Source organism: Tympanuchus pallidicinctus, unplaced genomic scaffold, assembly GCF_026119805.1.
Source record: "Tympanuchus pallidicinctus isolate F22 unplaced genomic scaffold, pur_lepc_1.0 scaffold8, whole genome shotgun sequence".
In the NCBI taxonomy this organism is placed as follows: Eukaryota; Metazoa; Chordata; class Aves; order Galliformes; family Phasianidae; genus Tympanuchus; species Tympanuchus pallidicinctus.
Window position 1 is genome coordinate 24,718,964 of NW_026294802.1, and position 21,142 is coordinate 24,740,105.

Consider the following 21,142-nt stretch of genomic DNA (forward strand, 5'->3'; position numbering starts at 1 on the left):
GTGAGGAACAGCATGTGTACAAGATAAATAAATGTTAATAACAGTTTTGAGTATCTGTGACAAGAGACGATAATTTAGTACAAATTTCACAAGATCAAAGGCCAAGTTCAGTGGTTCCTGTTCTTGTGCCATCCCTTTTGTTGAGCTTGGACACCTACTCTAGTAGTAGGGGAAGCGGCAGGTCTGAAGATAATATTTTTGGTTTCTCATGGGTTCATTTACAGCAGGATCAGCTTTGGTCCATTCGAACCATTGAGCCAACACAAAAAGAACAGGCAGTGTAGATTCCAGAACGAGCATAGGATGAGACTGGGCTGTTTGACCACGCTCTGTGGGTATTCTTGAGTTTGTGCTGTTTGTGGTGGGAAAGCTGGGTAGAGGAATCTATCTTGTCCTGTCTTTATATTCTGGTTATTTGTACCTGTGTTGCAGCTTACTTTTATTCTAGTTATGATGACTCAACTGCATAGGAGCACAAGCTGTAAGGTGCATGTTAATCCACTGCCGGTGACTCTCGATTGGTGTTTTTACCTCTGGAATCCTAATGTGGCATTGTGTTTTAATGTGAAAACTGCATGGGTTCTGTTGTAGGCCTCCTGTTGAGCCTTGAAGGGGTAGCAGTCGTGCGGGTTATATGGAACAAAGAGTTGGGTAGGTCTCACAAGCAGTAGGTTGAAGAAGTCACCGTGATCCATGTCCACAGGAGAGAAGTTTCAGGTATTTTTTTTTACCTTTATCATTACCAGGGGCACCACTTAAATCACAAAGTAGTTGATATGAGTAATGTTCTATCAGTACGTGAGTGTGGGCTTCAGATGAATAATTCAGCAGTTCTTTGGTTAGAATTGCAGAGATCTCAGTCCTGTGAGAGTTAAGTGCTTCCGTGTCAGGGCTGTGGATACGTGCTTCCACTTGCCTCACCTCTACTGACTCAAGCTGTGTTTGATCCTGTAGTTAGCTCAGCCAAGATGATTGATGTTTTATAGGCTTAGCTTACTGTTAGTGAGTTACCCTGACTTGGCTTGCCTGACATAGTGGTGTAGAGGACTGGCAGAAGCCCATGGGCAGAACTGGGAAAGGGGAAGACTCGGAGTGTGGCCGAGTGGATAGCACTGCTATGGTGCCTCAGCCCTTGCTGCTCATGCTGCTAGGCATCACAGTGGAAGGAAAGCAGTCTTGCTTTCTTGGCTGGAGAAAGCAATTATGGAGTGGCATGTGAAAAAGAAAAAAAAAAATAGCAAGTAAAAATAAAATCATAGTAATGCAGAGTTATTTCAGTGTCCGTACAAAGTTTGGCTCAACTTTTGGGTGAAGGTTCAGTTTTAGAGCAGTTTCCTTTAAATTGTCTGATGCCCTCATACAGTTGGTCATAGATAGGCAGAGAGACTTCTTATCTCTGTGTTGTTTTTACGGTATTTGAGAAATCGGGGGATTCCTTACACTTCAAAATCTACAAATGAAAATCATGTGTTAGGGAGGGGAAAGGGTTTTAGGTTGTTCTTAAAAATTAATGTTGTATACGCAAAGCCTCCCCCTAATTCTAGTATCTTGTAGTGCAGGTGCTAAGAGGTCAGTTGCTAGCCTAATCGCTTGTGGTGGGCCAGGAGGCTTTTTTCTAACCTAATGCAGTGTTAATGTCCATTTAAGGAAGAATGTCTGCAGGAGCCAGTGGTATTTACTAACTGCGCCTGTGAAAACATTCCTCTTCACCCTCAGATGCTCACTCAGCCTTCTGTTCTCCAAGTGACATTATTACAGGCTTTAGCCTGCGGTCTGAGAAATTAAAAGCACGTTTTAATAATGTGAACAGCAGACTCCTCAGTCTGGACTCCACTGGTGCTTCCTCTCTTGCTTGCCCCTAGTTTTCAGTGAAAGTGGCTGGGGGATTTGGGGTTTTTGTTGTTATTTCTACGAGTACCCCTTCTGCAGCATTATTTTAGCTGTAGAAGTGTTCTGTCCGTGGGATTCTTAGAAACAGGCTTTTCACTGATGTGAGGCACGACTTGGCTGTGTGGCAGGTTGCTGCGGCCCCCACCAGTTCCTCTCCCCACGCTCCTCCACCAATTCCCACTGGACCTGCCTCAGGAGTGGGGAGGCTGTTCACCTTGCCTCTGCTGGGCATGGCCAGGCTTGGATTACCTTGTATTCACCGCAGGCACGGACTAGCCTACAGAAAGCAATGCATATGAGCAGTTACCATGGAGAGGATGATGCATGTTAATTCCTGTGTCAGTCTTAACCTTTCCCTCCTGCTCTCATGCTCTCATTGCTGGACAGGACATGGAGTGGGGCTGTAGTGCCCTTCTATTCTGCACGTGGGTGACCCAGACCCTTACCAATGCACTGCTACACTGTGCCATGTGCTGCAGAGGGCAGGCTCAGGAATCCCTGTCTGCATATAGCCAATTTTATCAACTGTCTTTAACTGATGTGTTTCTGAGCAGTTAAAAAAAAACAAAACAAAACAACTTAATCCTTTATTCCAGATAAACAGTTAAGATATGCATGCGTAGTTCATTTTTTTTAAATGAAGGTAACAAATGCTTTATATGAGACCTTAATGACTTGCTTCAGCCCTCCAGCCTGAGGGGTTAGGCCTGTTGACATAGAAAGAACCTCTCAGCTCCTGAAGATATGGCCAAGATCCACAGTGTTGCATCTGAGTAACAGTATAGCTGTAAAAAAACAAACAAGCAAACAAAAAAAATAAAACCCAAACCCATCTCATCCCCTCAACAAATTTGAGAGAAAAAAAGATTGTATATTTTTGTACAGGCTTGCACTTGCAAGAATAAGCTTTGTTTTATCTGTCAAGCATTTTCCCTGCTTTACTCACTCCTGCCTCATTCTGGTCTGCTTTGCTGCAAAACACCATAACGAGTTAGGGTAGTGTAGGGCTCCAGGGAGTGCAGTTGTTTTGAACCAGCTTGATGATGTGACTCATTCCCCCCACTATCCTACCACACATTTCCTCACACCTAGCTTGATCTGTTTTTGTGTCTGTGCATGTTCTTTGCTGTTCTGAGGTCACCATATGCAAATGCTGCTGCTGTACTGAAACACTTGAACCTGCTTGTACTGTTTTGTGGGATTAAAGTGTGAGTATGAAATGTTCTCGAGTGGTAAAGTCTCGCCGATCCACACGCTCCCATCCTGTAGCCCTAATTTTCCTTATCTTCTAGGGGAGGCACCCTGTTTTAGCTATGATAATCAAAATGTCGTGATTTGAGGTGAATGCTGCCATGGAATTAAACAAGTGATGGAAAGATCAAGAAAAAACCTCTGAACAAGTGAAGCAGAGCTGTCCTTTGCTGCCCTAGTTGCTCACGTGGCCTATGGAAGGGAAGAGCTGAGCACACACACACACACTGGGCTGGCTTTGGGCTGTGTGCAGTGCTGCTACCTGGGTGGGAGGTTTCATGCTGTCTGCTGCCTTACTATGGCAGCTGATCTTCATCTTGTGCTCATAACAGACTTGATTTTCAAAACGCCTTGTGTAAGTTTCAGATCTTTAAGATATCAAGCCATTATTAATATTCTACTACTTATGCTATCTGGAAACTACCTCCCTTATCTGGTGACTTAATTAAAATATGGCTACAGAGGAACTGTGGTTTCTGAGCTCAGTTTCCACAAAGAAGTTGGAGCACAAATGCTGGTAATAGAAGACTTTCATACTGTTAGGATGTGGATTTGTACCATGAGAATCTAGCCAGGATTTCTAGAGCCTTGGACAACGATAAGAGCATTTATACAAACAAATCTGTTTACGTAGCCCCTGAGGGAAAGGCCTTCCTTCCAAATGGCAGAGCTGAAGGGTGATCTCAGAAGTCCAGGTCGGGAACCAGCTTCACGGTATTGTTGCTAGGATTCACTTGTGGCTGTGAGGGCCTTTGACAAGAAATAGTTTCAGTATTGACTGCAGCAGCAGCTTTAACTGTTTTGAGCTTAACCTGGGTATTGCCATCCAACCAGATACCAGCACTGGGGATGTGCTTTGTCTGCCCAAATGGCTTCTATCAGTATGTTCTGTCTACTCCTGACATCACTTATGGGGGCTTTGAAAGTGCTTATTTATTGTGTGGAGCATCAGATTTAACAGTTGTGAACAGATATGTGCTTGTCCTGCTTAATGTGACTTCAATACGTTCTTCCCTTTCTGTTGCACAGCTGAGGGTAGCATCCTCATCTCTTTCTGTTAAAGCAGTTTGTGTTAAGATAAAAGGAAACAACTGGGAGAGAAGAAAAACTGGTTGATATTTTTATCAGTTTTTCTAAGGATTCAAAAGATCCCGCTGCCAAATTAGAAATGCAGCACAAGTCTCAAAGAGGCTTTGTGCTCAAGTTTTCTTTTTCCCTTGGAATTGGTTCTGGTGCTAAGTCTATTGTCACAACTTGTCCGTGCGCACTTGGTTGTCAGCAGCCTCTCTGGCTTTGTTCAATTTGACCAATCCCACAGCTGCTGTCTGTAAATACTGAATGAGGTTCAGCTGGGTGGAAAAAGCAAAATGACAATTAACCTGGTAAGCAGGAGAGCAGAAACCTGCAAAGGCATTGTGCTACGTTTTTAAAAAGCCATTCTAAATGCAACTTGACAATCGGTATGAATTGCTACAAACTGCGTGGTTAAGAGGATAGTTAGAAACATGGTACACATTAACCTGTTTGATCTCCTTTTAGAACATTCCTCAAATACCGATCTCATCTTTATTTCTTTTAAGAAATACCTTATTTAATTGAGGGAAGAAAACAAGAATTAGATGCCTTCCACATCACCTTTTCACATGAAAAGGAAATGTCCGTTTTGAAAATAGCATGGTAGTCTTCTCTCAGGTTTGTTTCTCTCCCCATTCTGGCTTTAAACAGAAGAGTGTTTGATCTGTTTGGTTCTCATCAGCATGGAGATGCATCTTTTCCAGAGCATTGTTTCTATTTGTTTAGTTTTGGCATGGCAATGGAAGGCAAAACAGTGGTGGTTACAGGCGTTTTGACTCCATTAAAGTGTTCATAGGGTTGCTTTTGTTTAGCCATTTTTGCAGTGGGTGAACTGCTCTAGATCCAGACGGTTTACATTATCTGTAGTACCAGTATTTCTACAATTTATATCTAATAGCAAAAGACATTTTCTGGGAAGAATAGGGGCAGGCAGGAAGGCACCGAGTCTGTAGATTCTTGTTTTCTTTGTATCCAGGAGAAGTTCTCTTAAACTTTTGCAACCCCTGCTTCCTAGAGTACAGGGCATGATGCAAATTGTGAAATGCTCTTTCCATGATTGGTACGTATAGCTTCAGTGTTTCTCTCTCTTTCCTCACTGTGACAGCCAAGGCTTGCTTTGCCAGGTTTCTTTGGCTCATTCACTGCTCTGCCATCTTCCCATTGGATAGGAAGGGTCATTTTGAAATGTTAAGAGGAGAAGGAAATAGGTTTGGCAATTGATTCAACTTAGAAGAAAAAATGGTATTTTATTCAGTTTTGTGTGGTTTTGGGAAACATTGCTGTAACTTTTGTATTTTTATGTTCAGTGCTATTAATGATAACTCTAATAGATGGAACCAGCAGCAGAGAAAAAGATGTTTTTCTTTTCTAATCAATAGAATCTGGTTGGAGCCAAAATTTGAAAAGGAAGGAAGATGTTTGATTTCAGTTTTCTAGCATATAAAGCTCTACTGTATTTGAAGTTCTAAAGTGAAGTGGAATGGATTGTGTCCACTGGCAAGAAGAGGACCAGGCTGCTTTTCTTCTAGCTCCTTTATTTTATGTTGGGTGCTTTTAAGTGTAGAGCATCGGTGCTTTGGATGAGTGATTATTATATTTATATAATGATTTCCCATGGAATGAGTGTCAGCAGTTTGACTTTTTCATATATTGATCTTCTGTCAGTTCTGCTGCGTGGTGCTTCTGTTGTGAGATGGTGATCAATCTGAAGAGGTTTAAGACGCTAAGTTCCAAGTGTAGCACTAAATAGATTGGTGTTTAATTCTGATAGCTTGTCAATCCTTATTTTTTTGTTGCATTTGTCTCTTTTCTAGACAGATTCCAGTAATTCTAGATAGCTTTTTTCCCCTTCCGTTTTCTCTTGTATCCCCAGATATTTTACTCTGTGACTTTAATATTAATATCACGTACTGAGTAGCTAAATTGAGCATTTCCACCAATCATTCATGACAAGCCTTGTGATAAAGGATTTTTTGGCGATTAGTTGAAGTTAAACATTTGACTTTTGAACTCATTCTTGTGGTATGTTTGAAGATAGTAGTGGCCAAACAGTGTATTTTGCTGAATAACAAACTGCAAACATAGCTGCTTTTTGTTATTATAATGGAGGAATAATTGACATTCTGGTTTTGATGTAGTTGATGTTTTACTTAACTTTAAAAGCATTCAAGATACTTTGTTATTTTGCTCTGATGCAGGCAAATAAGGTCGTGCCCATTCTCCTCCCTCATTTCTAAGTGGGTTTTAAAAACTATCGGATTGAGACGAACTCAAATTCTATCTGGTCTGGAGTAGAATTGAGTATATCAAGTGTATACTTCAGAGTTCTTGTTTTGGGTGAGAAAAGAATAGACAGAATGTGGATGTGACGTTGGATCGTGAATACCATGAAATCTCTGGAGCAAGATGTGCACGTCCGTGTCCTTTAAGCAACGCCTGTCCCTTTGCTGCTCTTTGTCGGCTGAGTGGTTGGGATGAGTGCATCCCAGGGCTGCAGTCAGCTGTGTTGTGGCCCACCTGCTGTTCGCTGACCCATTGTTGTGTTGGGGTCTCTTTTGATCTCAGATGCCAAAGATTCCTGTCTTTATCCCTTCTCTGGGTTAAAAATCTATTCTTGTTATCACACTAATTGTTGATATGGGACTGCTCCATTCGGGTACGAAGACTTTCAGGAGTGTACAGATATTGTTCAGGTAAGGTGTCTGAGTCCAGTATCCTTTTTTTGGACTCTTTTTGAAAAAATGTGACAATTAAGGTCAAATATTCTTTTTATATATATATATATATATATATATATATATATATATATATATATATATGTCTTTTTCTGGGTAATCCATACTCATAGCACCGTTTGTAGATTTAGTTAACTACTGTGAATAATTCTAGCTCTTTTTGCCCCTGCAGGGAGATTTTTCAAGATGTAAAGAAAAACACTTAGGCAAGCTGGGCCTGATAAAAGGCTTGTGTAGTGAAAAAGATGTCATTTTTCCAATTAGACTATTGTTCCAATGTAAGATTATATTACCCTAAGGCCATTTTACATAAATTCTTCAGGTACTGAAGTAGATATGTTACATAGTCTCAAATCACTGAGATTTGGGATTTCTGCTTGTTTTGTGGGGTGAATTCTGGGAGATGATGACAGTAAGGTTTGACATGGGCAGAGGTGAGAGCGTGGCATTTAGCAATACTGCAACTCTGTGTGATAAAGATAGAAAGCATTTGGTTCTCCATGCTGTGGGAAGAAAAGCGATTGTAAAGAAGTGATGTGTGAAATAGCCTTGTTTGCAGAGAACTCCCTGGCTTTTCTGAATGGCCAGCTGAGGGATAAATGCTGTTGATTCCCAAAAAGTACTTCATTATAGTCAATTGTCACATTTAAGTGCAGAGTAAGAAAGGAATTCTCTATCTTTTCTTGAATTTCCACTGGGGATGATTTAGGAAATGCTTAAATTTATTAGAAACCTTGGCACTTTCCCAGCATCTTGATAAGAAGTTATGATTGTGTACTTCAGACTTCTACTAAACACAGAAATCATCTGTTCTATCTTACTTAAAATTGTTCAAGGTTGTTTTAGTGCAGTGGGAAGAAACCTAGATTTATTTCTTCTCCTAAATTGTTAGCATGTTTAAGGAGCTGAAGAAATGCCAGGGTAACTGATGGTGCTTACGTTGTGGACATTGTTTATTGCCCAAATGCGAAGTTGAACACAAACTGAGTTTTACGGACAGTGTGTCTCTGCTTGCACGTCTCGCTGGACTGTTTAAATATGTTACTGACTCAAGTGCTCATTATTTTTGAAAAACTGATGTATTGCAGCCATCCCAGGAGCTGGGCAAAGTAGACAGCTCAAACGCACTTGCATCTGGCTCAGGGAAATTAACCTGGGCTCATTAGAACTGCTGAAACCAACCTGAGAGAGTTCTCATGAAATGAATGGGGAAGCTCGCAGATAGGTGCTCTGCCAGCAGAACTGCTTGGCACGGTGCTGCAGCAGGGGGATGGGGACAGGGATGTTTTGCATCAGCACAGTTGTGACCAGAGTTGCTTGTGCCCCTTCAGAAGCTGATCTCTTACATTTAGAAATGCTGCTTCAAGAAAACCAGTTGGTGTTTGTTGTTAGCGATGCTCAAGTGTTCATAGGAAGCAACCCAGTGAACCACTTGAGATGTTTTTGTACTGCATTGCTTCAGCTGCGGGCCGGCGGTATGCTGGAATGTAGGGCTGTCTTTGGGGCTGTTTCCTTCATCCTCCTGATCCTTTTGAAAGCATCTTATTCTGCTTGTATTTTCCATACTAGAGGTTTACAGAAAAATGTTTATACTACAGCTTCAAACATACACTGAAATGCTAGAAAACCTAAAGAATTTCTGTGGATTCCCTATATTAAGATCAGATGTGGGAATGTCACATTGAATGTCTGCTGTGCAAAACTCAGATGATTTTAATGGAAAATAAGAATCTGCAATGGTATGTGCAGGAAAATAAAAAGCAGGGGGAAGGGAGCTGATGGAGGAATTATCTAATGGGTTAGGCTTGCACCTCAGTCTGTTCTCCTGCTGCTGTGGGCAAGGGACGTCCCTGCTGCCACGCAGAGTGCTTGGGCCCCAGCTCCTTGGGGACCTGCTCTGGTGATGTCAGCTGAGGAGGGAGCAGACTCCAGCAGCCCTCAAAGAAGTGGCTTTATTCTCCAACCTGTGTTTACATCAGTTGCTCAGCTAACTGTTCTGTGCTTGGGAAGGAAGCCTTTGACTGCAGTATGAACTACTTCAGGTCTTGAGTGTCTTGTGATGGTGCTGATTGTCAGCCTTCTCTGTTCTTTGCCCTTCCTGAGGAGGAAGGCAGGTGGGAATGTACCTTCCTGGAAAATCCTGGCTGCTAGTGCTGATTTTAACATTCCGTGCCTGGAGATTTCCCATCAGATGATGGCATTTTGTTCCTGTCCAAGAACCCTGAGAGAAGGGTTGATACCAGGTGATGTTATATGAAAAGAGAGGAAAGCATTCATGTAATGGCATTCAGGGAGAAGTATTTCTGCGAGATGCTTAAGGTCTCTAGAAAAAAACTTAAGAGATGTGCATCTGAAGGAGAGAATTGGGGAAGAAAGGGGCACTTGTGTCTGCTTGGTCATAACAAAAACTTTTTTGTTGTTGTTGCTACAGCGTTTGAGTTTGAGTTTTATGCTTCCCTTTAAAGAATGCAGACCCTTGAAAATGTAAAGCTTTTTTCAGTGTCTGCAACGCTAACTGTTCTTCATCCTGTTGATTTTCTTCTTGGTTTATTACAGGCTGCTCTTTTCCAGTTCCTCTCAGATTGTCTCTTCCATTTGAGTTGATCTGAGATCTTAATTCCTTACAGAAACAACTTAGAGGATAGAAGAACAATCAAAAAAATGTTTCTGTTTTTCAAATGAAATTTGAAAAATTTGAAAAATTATTCTTCACCTGCCCTGACGTTATTCTGAATTTATGTGAGACCTTCTGTGAACCTTGTAGTTCTTTCCGAACTTTCCAAGAGAAGATGATGGCTCCATTTCTTGTGGCAGAGGCTTAGGTTTGTTTTTGATACTGAGACTTCAGAATAGACTACCTGAATGGTGGATAAACTAAGATACAGACTAAAGTTTTTTATTACCAAAACTTTTCATTTTTACAGTTCATAAAAGATGAAGAATGTTAGCTAAAAAATCAGCTCCTAGAATGTACTATGACTGTTTTTGAAACTCTCTGTTAGTAATAGAAGTGAGGCAATGGGGTGAAATATTTTTGATTTATAATCACTTAATTTGAGAAGATCACCTCTTGAAAATATTTTTGAGTGTATGATGATTCAGCCATAATAACATTTTAAATGTGCCATTCCCTAGTGGTAAAAGTAGGCAGATCTACAGTAATTGCATTAAGATGTTGATTGAAAGTGCATTAGGATTCTGCCTTGGGTGGTACTGCAGAGAACTTAAATGGCCATTATTTGGGTTCACTTATGTTTGCTTTTGAAAGTGTGTGCCTTTTTAGTTTGGTTTTTAGCACTTCTGTCACCGCAGTGCTTGCTTTGCAGCAGTCAGATTTACTTTGTTATATACCAGTGTGATTTTCAGTTACTAAATAACACCTTTTTCTTTATAAAAATGCTACATTTCAGCATTTTCCTTATAGGCTTTTGTCTACTCCTGTAATTCCTAGATGATGTGAAAAATTGTCACTATCTAAACCTCAGACTACTGATTTATCCTTTGTGGGTGTTAGAAATTGGAATTGAAATCATTTTACATTCACCTCTATTGCCGTCTACTTCTCAAGCTGTGGCAAATTCATCTGGAAGCTTTCTCAAAAGCCATTGAATCATTTGTTTGCTGTGGTGGTGTTTTAACACCGAGTGCTAGCCAGCAGTTTGTGATGTTGTGGACAAATGGTTTTGGAGATTCACGTCTCAGTTGAGATGGTCTCCAAATACCTCCTGTAAATCTGTGTAACTTAAACTAATACAGACCAATCTAGACACAGCTGATCCTAGTGCAAAACTGGCTGAGCTGTTTCAGCCCTGGCTTCAGCATGACTTTGAGCTAAGGGCAGTGTTTCTGCCTTCTGCCCTCACAGTATTTTTTGGATCTCATTTATCGGCAGCCAGTGCTTTAGAAATGTGGTCCTTCTGAACTCAGCGTTTCAGTAACTGTGGTATGAAAAAGCAAGCGATTACACGTCTGTGTAAATTATTATTGACTTACATGAATGCCCGGCTGATTTTGAAATGACTGCTTTCTGACAATATGTTTTCAAAGATGAACTCAAAGTGAAGGAGAATAATGGTAATATGGATGATTCAGTGTGATACTTCTGATACTTCTCACTCACCATGTAAAAAGTTTATTAAAAATCCACTATTGGGTTGAGAGTAAAATTAATTCTTTCTGTATTTTTCCTTTTCTGTACTTCTTTCAGATCAGTTATATAGAGGTAAAATTATTGCCTGGGACAAATGGGGCTGTAAAATCACAGAATCATTCAAGTGGAAGGTACAGTTTAAGCTCCTGCTCAAAGCAAAAGTAACACTGAACTCAGACAACGTTGCGTAGGGCTTTGTCAAATTGAATCTTGATTATTTCTTTTTTGTAATTAAGAAAAAAAGCAGTTGTCAAACTTTATTCTTGTACTGGAGATATCAAGATCCATTAAAAATTCAATTAAACTTTTCTAAAAATTAAAATTAATCTTTTAGACTATTACTTCGCTGATGCATGAATTTTGATGCATGAAATATGAAAAGCATGTGAAGCAAAATAAAAAGATGATTTTATAACTGGGTATTTTTGCTTTTAGAGCCTTGATGAATATGAAGATGATGAAGCAGGGCAGAAGGAGCGAAAGAAGGAGGATGCTATCACCCAACAGAATACAATACAAAATGAGAGTTCCAGCGCAGATTCCACTGGATCATACTTAATACAGGTGAGATCCTAACACTTCCATTTGGTATTTTACTCAGCTTTTTAACTGGTGTTGCCTTATTTTTGGGTTTTTTTAATCCTTCTTAACAGTAGACTATGTGCTATCTGGGAACAAACATGAAATCTGAGTGATGTCCCCAGACTCACACTTCTGAGACACAGCTCTGACACCAGAATTGTCAAGCTAAAGGTATTAGTGTCCAAGAAACACTCATTTGTTATGAGGAAGAGAAACTTCTCTGGATTCTGGTACTGAAGCACACAGAGAACAATCTTTGCCACTGCGTAATCTTTTCTCCCTGCATTTTATTCTTCAGTCCCCTTGCTGTGCATGGCTGTCAATGGAATCTCCTTGGGGACTTTCAATAGCTGTCTGGATGTGGTCCTGAGCACCCTGCTCTTGGTGTCCCTGCTTGAGCAGGGGTTGGAGCAGAAGGACCCAGAGAGCTCTGCCGATTTCAGTCATTCTGTGTAGTTCTTGAGTAGTTTAGCCATTACATGCTTCAGTGGCATCAATTGTTCCTTCAAAGTTTTAGAATTAAGTAACTTCTTGTTTCGACAATTTGCTGTTTTTCATTTTGTTTATATAAGTTCAACCAGCGCTTCTGTTTGAAGCAGATCCTTTGAGTCTTCCATGAAGAAGCGCTCAAGTTCACCGAGTTCCTCCATAGTGAGCACTAACAAAAATATTCCTGCAGAGATCATAGCAGGAAAATGGTCACATTTGAGTGTACCTCTTATGGCTTGATCATTTATTGTCTTTATAGGTTCTCTGGCAAGATTCCTCATTCTGAAATATTCACATACATTTTGAAAGTTGTCTGACTTAAACACAAAAAAAAAAAAAAAAAAAAAAAAACCCCATAGTGCTCTGCTTTCACCTTCTCACTAAACATTCCAAAAGTTGTCACTTTCTGATTCCCTAGTGCTGTTATTACATAACATTTTGGCTCTATTCCCATGTCCCATTCCCATTTATTCATCCAGATTGCCTATTCTTCTTGAGCAGCAAGCTAAATTTCTGTTTACCAGGCTGTCTGCATTAATCAGATCCTACAGAGTTCCAAGTTTGTCGCCTCCACATTCACACAGGCACTAACTCTTCTTTGCTGACAGAGCATAGCAGGGTAGTCTTGTCGTTAACAATACAAAAGAACGTCCCAGTCCTCGTGTCTGGCAAAGACCCAGACTGGCACATGTACAGAACAGATGGAATATTAGAAAGTTGAAGCTGCTAAGACTTAATCAGTTTATTGCTGACTCTGTCAACTTGCTTTTTACTAGAAGGTTTTTATAAGTTGCCCAAATTTAACAGAATTGGTCAGCACTATTATTTCAGCTTGAACTTAGTTTCCCTTTGCTGCTGCTCTAATGGTTGAGCCTCATTCTCTTCTTAAATGTTGATTTTTATATTGAAGATTTAAGAACTCAGTCAATTCAGTTGACTTTGACAAATAATTATTATAGTTCTACCTATTAGGTGAAATAAATTCATTTCTTCAGTTGAAGACATGCTCACTACTTGTCCATTCTGCGATTTTATGGAAGTTGAAAATAATTACTGTAACATTTATATGGGAAACAAGAAAGTTGATACTGGCTTTGTGTCTGAGGGAGAAATGTATTGCTGAATAGTATTCTTTTGTTTCCAGTCTTTCACCTGATCTTTCATCTTTATCTTAGTATTGTCAGACATTTCTTTTCTCCTTATTGTGGGAAAAAATGCAGTTTTTGGAAACAGATTTGAGTGCTTAACTGGCTGAATTTGAAGCCCTTGATGCAAAGCACAGAGATAAGAGATTTGTTTAAGAGTAGATACAGTATTTTTTCCTGAAGCAGAATTTATTTTGGCTGAAATCAATGTAGGGATTTTTTTTTTTTAATGTTAGAAATGTGGAAGTGGTAAGTCTGGCAGCTTTATAAACATTGAAAAAAACATTACAATCAGAACTGTCAGTAAACTTTAGCAAATGCAAATGTGGAAAACCTCACTTGGCCAGGTGAATCAAAACTAAACCCACTCTCAAATACGTAACAAGTGTGTTCTGACTTCCTTGCGTGATTTCTCTCCTATTTTTAAGACTGCAACTCTCAGCTTGAGGGTCATTGTGCTGTGGAGTGTTCACTGATGTGTACTGGGAGATGCAGGCTGAGAAAGGTAATGCTAACAACAAGCAGTAATTACTGTAAACTGGCAGTCTGGCAATTAACACAGGCCTATCTCATGCTTTGCAGAGATGGTAAAATGGAAAATAGTGCAAAAATATTGGATAGTTGGACAGAAATGTTCACCCTGAGTGTAAGAACGTCTCAGTTGAAAACCTACAGGGGTTGGCTGAAAAAATGATTAGTCCACTGAAGATATTTTTAGTCACTTAGGACACTTGCTGGATTTCACAAGGTGGAAAAATACAACTGATCTATTAATACTCAAATCCAATGTATGTATACGTAAAGTCTTATCTTTTTACATCAAATAATTCAAGTTATGCTGATACCACGGACAACTGCTTTCTGAAAATCTATTACTTGGGGAATATTTTTGGAGACCAGATGCACAAATATGTGCCCTTCTTGGTGCAAACCTTTTCAAGAAAAGTTAAAATGACTTCTTAGTCGTGATAGAAGCGATATCTGAGTGTGATACCACGTTGTAGTGTCTGTATTATAGACTGGTTTGTGTTGGAAGGGACCTTAAAGATCACCTAGTTCCAACCCCCTGCTGTGTGCAGGGCTACCCCCCCCCCCCACCAGATCAGCTGCCCAAGGCTCCATTCAGCCTGGCCTTGTACACCTCCAGGAATGGCGCATTCACAACCTTTCTGTGCAGCCATGTGCCAGGGCCTCACCACTTTGAGTAAGAAAACGTAATGTCTTTGTAATGTCTTACCCAAATCTCATCTCTTTAGTTTTAAGCCATTCCATCTTGTCCCATCACTATCAGACTATGTAAAAGGTTGGTCCCCCTTCTGCTTGTATGCTCCCTTCATGCACTGGAAGGCTGCAGTGAGATGCCTTCAGAGCACTCTCTTCTCCAAGCTAAAGAAGCCCAACTTCCTCAGCTCAAGTATTACTTATGGTGTTTGTAGACAACTAGAGAGGAAACTGGGCAAAGTTGAGATTAATCCAAAGTCCTCAGAAAGACTTGCAGCGGTAGAGAGACGTGCATATATGTATATACACACACATATATATGCACACACATATGTCTGTGTGCATTTATATGCATGTATGGATATACATACACACACATAAAAAAATTATTATGAAGGAAGAAAACTGAGGGTTGGCTTGACGATGATTGTGGTGACATAGGGTTGAAATACAATAAAGCTTTCTTAGGGAGAAAAATGAGATTAAAAAGTGTCCTTAAGGCAAATAAAGCTGACCTTAAAATTAAATTTTACTTTTTTTCACATTGTGGGCAATTTATCAATGTATGAAAAGGAGTATAGATTCTCTCATTCCTTAAAACCTTCCAGTCTGCTGTGGGCTGTGGGTTTTTTGTTTTGGTTTTGGGTGGTTGGCTGGTTTGGGTTTTTTTCTTGTTTTTCTGTTTTGTTTTGTTTTTTTAGTAAGTGTTGTTTGTTTTTTGGGGAAATTATGTCATTATCATGCAGAGCTGTCATTTTGAACATTGGAAATAGTTTGAAATCCTGTGTTTCACATTAGCTTCCTTTCAGCTCATGTTTTATTTCAAGTGTTCTAGTGTCTGTGGATGCTTGCTGTTGTGCTAGGCACTTGTGTGAAAACACCACAAAAAATATCATCCACTCTGAACAGTCTGATATTTAAGTATAAAATGTGGCGATAGTTCAGTAAATATGCATTGGCAAGAACAGCAAGAAACAGCAACGTATTTAAGATCTTCAGAATTATTTTTTATTTTGGCATTGGGGTGGGGTTTATCGTATTCTAGATAGGTGTTTTTCCTCCCTAGCGATAACAAAAGGAGTCTGACTAGATCAGGTGTAGACATCTAAAATTACGTGGGCTGAATCATTTTCTCTCCCTGACAGAGTTGGACCAGGCACATCAGAAGGTTTTGGTTCTAAAGGAACTGTAAGTAGGCATGAAATCAGAGATAGGGTGAGATACCAGATTTGTGCCTGTAAGCATGAAAAGGGAATACTTTATGTCCTGGTATGAGGGTTAACCTTTGTGAAATAAACATTGCGAATTTTTTCAGTGAAAGATAATGTTTACAAAAATCAGAATGATTTTAACACATCTGTGAAATGGGAATGCTGATCTTTTTTCTGTCACGCAGTAGCACAAGTTGTCTAATTAATTTCTTAATTCCTAGTTAAGGCACAGCAGCTGATCACTAGTACAGTCACCAACACCTGTTGCGGCAGCGATTCACGAAAAATCTCTGTATTGTGCTTTGCTAGAAATCTGCTCTTGGATTTGTGCTCCAGGCATGAAACCGGTAGGGGAATTTTGCTTCACAAAAGTTCTGAAGTCTGGGACTCCAGTGGGAGACATGACTCATGCTTTTTGTTAAGCCATACCTGCTGTTTTACTGTACCTGACTGTGTACTGTATACTGCTGCAGAGCCCAGGAACTTAAGCAGGCCCTTGGGCACTAGTTAGAAATTGTGGTAGTCTTGTTCTAGCCATTAGTTTAGCTTTGTGTATGTGATTGTAGTGGGTATTTCTTGGAGTTCCATATTGCTCATAGATTGTGCAGCAACTAGAAGGAAACTCAAGGAATTGTAAAATGTTCCATCTTATCAAATGATTTCATGGAAGATAGAACATCCATGAGATAGGTTTGAGGTATTTAAGCATCCACTCTCACACACAGTCAACAACTGTAGAGATGCTTGCTAGGCAAAAAAAATCATTTCATTTGTAGTACTGAACTTTATGGTCATTGACATATCTTGCATTATAAGGTCTTCTGGTGAGGTGATAGTGCCCAGGAAAGCTGCTGCCATCCAGCAAGACCTGGACAGGCTGGGGTGTTGGGCAGAGAGGAATTGGATGAGCTTTAACAAAAGCAAGTGTAGAGTCTTGCAGCTGGGGAGGAATAACCACATGCACCAGTACAGGTTTGGGGATCACCTGCTGGAGGGGAGCTCTGTGGAGAGGGACCTGGGGTTCCTGATTGAATGACAGGCTGGCCATGAGCCAGCAGTGTGCCCTGGTGGCCAAGAAGGCCAATGGGATCCTGGGGTGCATTAAAAAGAGCGTGGCCAGCAGGTCGAGGGAGGTGATCCTCCCCCTCTACTCTGCCTTGCTGAGGCCTCATCTGGAGCACTGCGTCCAGTTCTGGGCTCCCCAGTACAAAAAAGACAAGGATCTCTTGGAAAGAGTCCAGCGGAGGGCCACAGAGATGATAAGGAGCCTGGAGCATCTATTGTATGAGGAGAGGCTGAGTGACCCGGGTCTGTTTGGCCTTGAGAAAAGAAGACTGAGACATCTCATTAATGTGTATAAATATCTAAGGTGTGGGAGGTGAAAGGATGAGGCCAGACTCTTTTCAGTGGTGCATGACAACAGGACAAGGGGAAATGGCCACAGACTACAGCATAGGAAGTTCCTCACAAATGTGTGTAAGAATATCACAGTGAGGATGACAGAGCATTGGAACAGGCTGCCCATGGAGGTTGTGGATGATCTCTTGAGGTCCCTTCCAGCCCCTAGAATTCTGTGATTAGATTCCTGAAATAAATTACATTTCTGTGCATTTTTACACAGGCTTAAGCTTGACCCTAGTGCTGTCTTCCTGCAGACCTGTTAATCCTAGCTGAAGTCACTTGGCTTGATTTATTAGCAAGACCATTTGGTGATGACTTGCACATTCAGTCATATGTAAGCATGAAAACTGAAGGAAAAACACGTCTGATCTTTTGTTAACCTTTTGTTCTAGATAAGCCTAACATACCTCTAGAACATTGTGAATGGTTCCTAGGAGGAATGCAGTCTGAAGGATACCCACAGAAGTGCTCTGTGGCAGTTGTCGTTGTTTAAATACTGCCATTTGCTTCAGATGAGACCCAGCACATGGAAATTTTCTGAAGCAGCTGTGCACGCCGGTGTTACAGCACTGTAAATGCTGTTTAATAGCGGCACCTCACAAGCTACGCAGTAAAGCAGTAAATAAAATTAAGTTAGGAAATAAAGCCTCTGGTGACTTCTTAGCTGTGTGAGAAAGGATGAGGAATACAGGGAACTGAACTATTACATGCATCTCCATTAGGAAACAGAGCTGAAAACCTGCTTGGCACAACTGTCCCCTGAGTTTCCTACTTGAATCTTATGCCAAGAATATGCTGCCAGATACGTTTCTTAACTCATAATGCAGTTAGTACCTGTCTGTTTTGCACTTGCTGGCTTTTTCTTTTGCATAGCAGCGTAATGTCATACAGCATCATCTTGTAATTACTGTTATCTGAGGCATACAGTAATGATGTTTTCTATCTGAGTTTCATGTCGTTCTTACAAAGGAGAACATGAATTTAATTCACCTTTTTTAAGTCTATTTTTGTGGTGCAGTTTTCTGTCTACTGAGACTACTTAGCTGTGCAAGAGGAAATGCCCAAATGTATTTAGACATGCTTTTATTTTTTATGTTGTATTTTTTTCAGATGTTAGGCCAAGTATTATTTTACATGATAGTTTGCTCATAATATAGATTAAAAAAAAAAAGAGCAAATAATACTCCTGTTTAAAATACAGGAGTGTGTAAATTGAGAGGAGTTGGTTTGGGGTAAATTAAGTTATATATCATTCTGCAAAACCAGACTGATATTCGACAGTTTAGTTACCAGTTAATGTTGGCATTTCTATTTGCAGATGAACAGCGTGATTCCTCATGGAGGTGGTACAAAATCAGTCATTAGTATCTGCAGAGCACTTAGGCACTAACAGTGAATGCAGTAGAAAGATTCATTAGGAAATTCTATTGTATTTTGAAAACATTTCCGTAAAATGGATTAAAAATCATTAAAATCCAGTGTTTAAGTATTGAAGGGTCACTTTTTCTTTTAATGTATTTGCACCTCAGGTAGATTTTTTGTGTGCAGTGGCTTTAAGACAAGTGACATCAGGTGCAGGGGCCTCACTGCACTGCGCAGTTCTTGACATGAACCAGGTGCTTCCCATGTTTAACAGAGATGCTTGGCATGACTTTATTCTTGTTATCTGTATAAGGTAAGTAGAAACACAGGAATTCCATCTTTCTATGATCACGCACGATCAGTTAATCATGCCGGCAGCCTGCAGTAATGCAGGCACATATCCAGAGCTGTTAGAATATGCCAACTACAAAAAATAAGGCAGAGTGGCCAATTCTTAAATATTCAGCACATGCAGAACACTCAGCAGTACTCAGCTGTTGGTGATGTTCCATTGAACAGCACATGGAAAAATATGACAAAGCATGGTATCATAAGAAGCAGTGTCATAAACAGTGTAGCTGTAAGGATTTGAATGAAAGCTGCCTAAGTTACCAGCATGCTGGCATTTCTGAACTGGTTGATTTGACTTTGCAGTCTTAATTTTTATCTGTGGTAAGGGAGATAGTAGGGAAAAGCCTCCAACAAAGCATTCAAACCATAAATTATTCTACAATTTCTCTGAGTTTAGGAGTAATGATGTTGCACAGTGGTCTTGGCTGATATAATTAAAGTCCTTAAGCAAAAATGAGGTTAGATTTTAATTAAATTGTCTGGTGGTTGTTGTTGGTCTTTTTTTTTTTTTTAATTTTTAATAGAAGCTCCGTTCAAGAACAGTGGAATCCTTAGCTTGATGGGACTGCATCACAGTGACTTCTGTAGCAGCTACAGGCTTCTCTGCTAAAATCTTCCTCGTGTCCTTTCCTGCAAGTAGATATTGTGTGTGGTGCTGATCCACACCAGCTCAGTAAGTGCTGCCTTCCCAGAGGATCTGCATACTCTCAGCAGCGTTGCTTGTGTGATGCTGCTGCCTCCAACGAGCATTGTAGACATCTGTGTTCAGTAATGTTTAATTTCATAAAGGAGTTGTTTAAACTTAAAATCCTGTTTTGGGAATATGTTTTACACCTGGTAAATAAAGTACCTGTGTCAAATGTACCTTTGTTTTCTAGTTGAATACAAGTTTCAATGTGCCTGTGCACCTGCACAATAGTGCATTGTAAGACCTGCATGAAAACTCATGAGGAATCAAGCCTGCGGGGAGGCAAGGCAGAGTGGGGTTCCTTGCTCCTGATTCAGGTTGTCCCTGTGAACAGCAGCAAGCACATCAGCACAGTGGGACAGGCACTGCTTAATCACAGTATCACAAAATAATTTGGGTTGGAATGGACCTTAAAGCCCAACAGTTCCAACCCTCTGTCCTGGAGAGGGACACTTCCCACTACATCAGGCTGCCAGGAGCCTCATCCAGCTTGGCCTCGAATGCTCCCAGAGATGGGGCATCCACAGGTTCTCTGGGCAGCCTGTTTCAGTGCCTCACCACCCTCTTGAGTAAAGAATTTCCTCCTAATGTCTAATATAAGTTTCCCCTCTTCTAGTTTAAAACTGTTCCTCTTTGTCCTGTACTATCAGACCACGTAAAAACTCAGTCCCTGTCCTGGAAGGCCACAGGAGTCTTCTCCAAGGCTGAACAAGCACAGCTCCCAGTCTTTCTCCATAGGAGTGCTCCAGCTCTCTTAAATCCTTGGGCAGAATGGGAAGCACAGTGTATGCAGTACAGTTTCTTTATTTGTAGCTTCTGTTACGCTTGTTTCTATTTCCCCCATTAGGATTTTTTTTGCTTTGTTTTGCTTTTTTCTTACCTGCTGCTGTTACTGCCATGTGCTTGGCCTCTGAGCAGGGCTTTTTTTGTTGTTGTTGCTCTATTTGTTTCTTTCACTTTTGACTTCATGAAGTTGTGTTCCAAAATTGCAGAAGCTAGTGTTGTGCTAGTTCAGTGCCTTTCCACAGCCAGAAGGAATAGGAAGCAATTCCTGTCTAATGTTTGGAGGTCAGCAGGGGCTTCCTGTCAAGGAATTTGTTTTTATGCCACATGCTTTCTTTTTTAAGTTGGCATCACTTTTAACTCAGGTAATGGAATGCCTATTTGGAAAATTTTATTCCCAAAAGGGTCTGCATGGAAATTCTGCTTGGCTGTTGAAAATGATGGTGCTTAAATGGGTATTTCCTCCTAATCTTCTTTTAGGATTTCTTGAATAGAAATGGTCACACACAGTATGCTCTCTACCTGAGGCCTGTGTGGAAAGAAGAGTCCTCTGCTAAATATAGACTTACTGAGAAGTGAAGGACTTCCTTCTTTTTATTTCTTCTGCTTGTGGAAATAAATGGCCCAGCATGAGTGATGGCAAAAGCTTCTGTAAAGCAAAGAATTGTATAATCTTTTGAGTTGGAACAAAAGGTGACACTGGTCACCTTTGTTTTCTGTTCAGAGTGCCGGACTGCTTCTCCTGAGTTCTTCGGGCTCTTTGGGGTTGAATTCTGCATGGGTATAGAGAGGAGAAAAAAGATGGAAGA

The 21,142-nt window shown here is 40.5% G+C and overlaps 1 protein-coding gene across 1 annotated transcript in view; it reads left to right on the plus strand.

Annotated features, from left to right (window-relative positions):
• PAWR (pro-apoptotic WT1 regulator) overlaps nucleotides 1-21,142 on the plus strand; it is a 71,704-nt gene that overhangs the window by 25,540 nt on the left and 25,022 nt on the right. Inside the window, exon 2 of the mRNA XM_052667310.1 lies at nucleotides 11,536-11,664. Coding sequence (XP_052523270.1) covers nucleotides 11,536-11,664 — 129 coding nt within the window. The remainder of the gene's footprint in view (nucleotides 1-11,535; nucleotides 11,665-21,142) is intronic.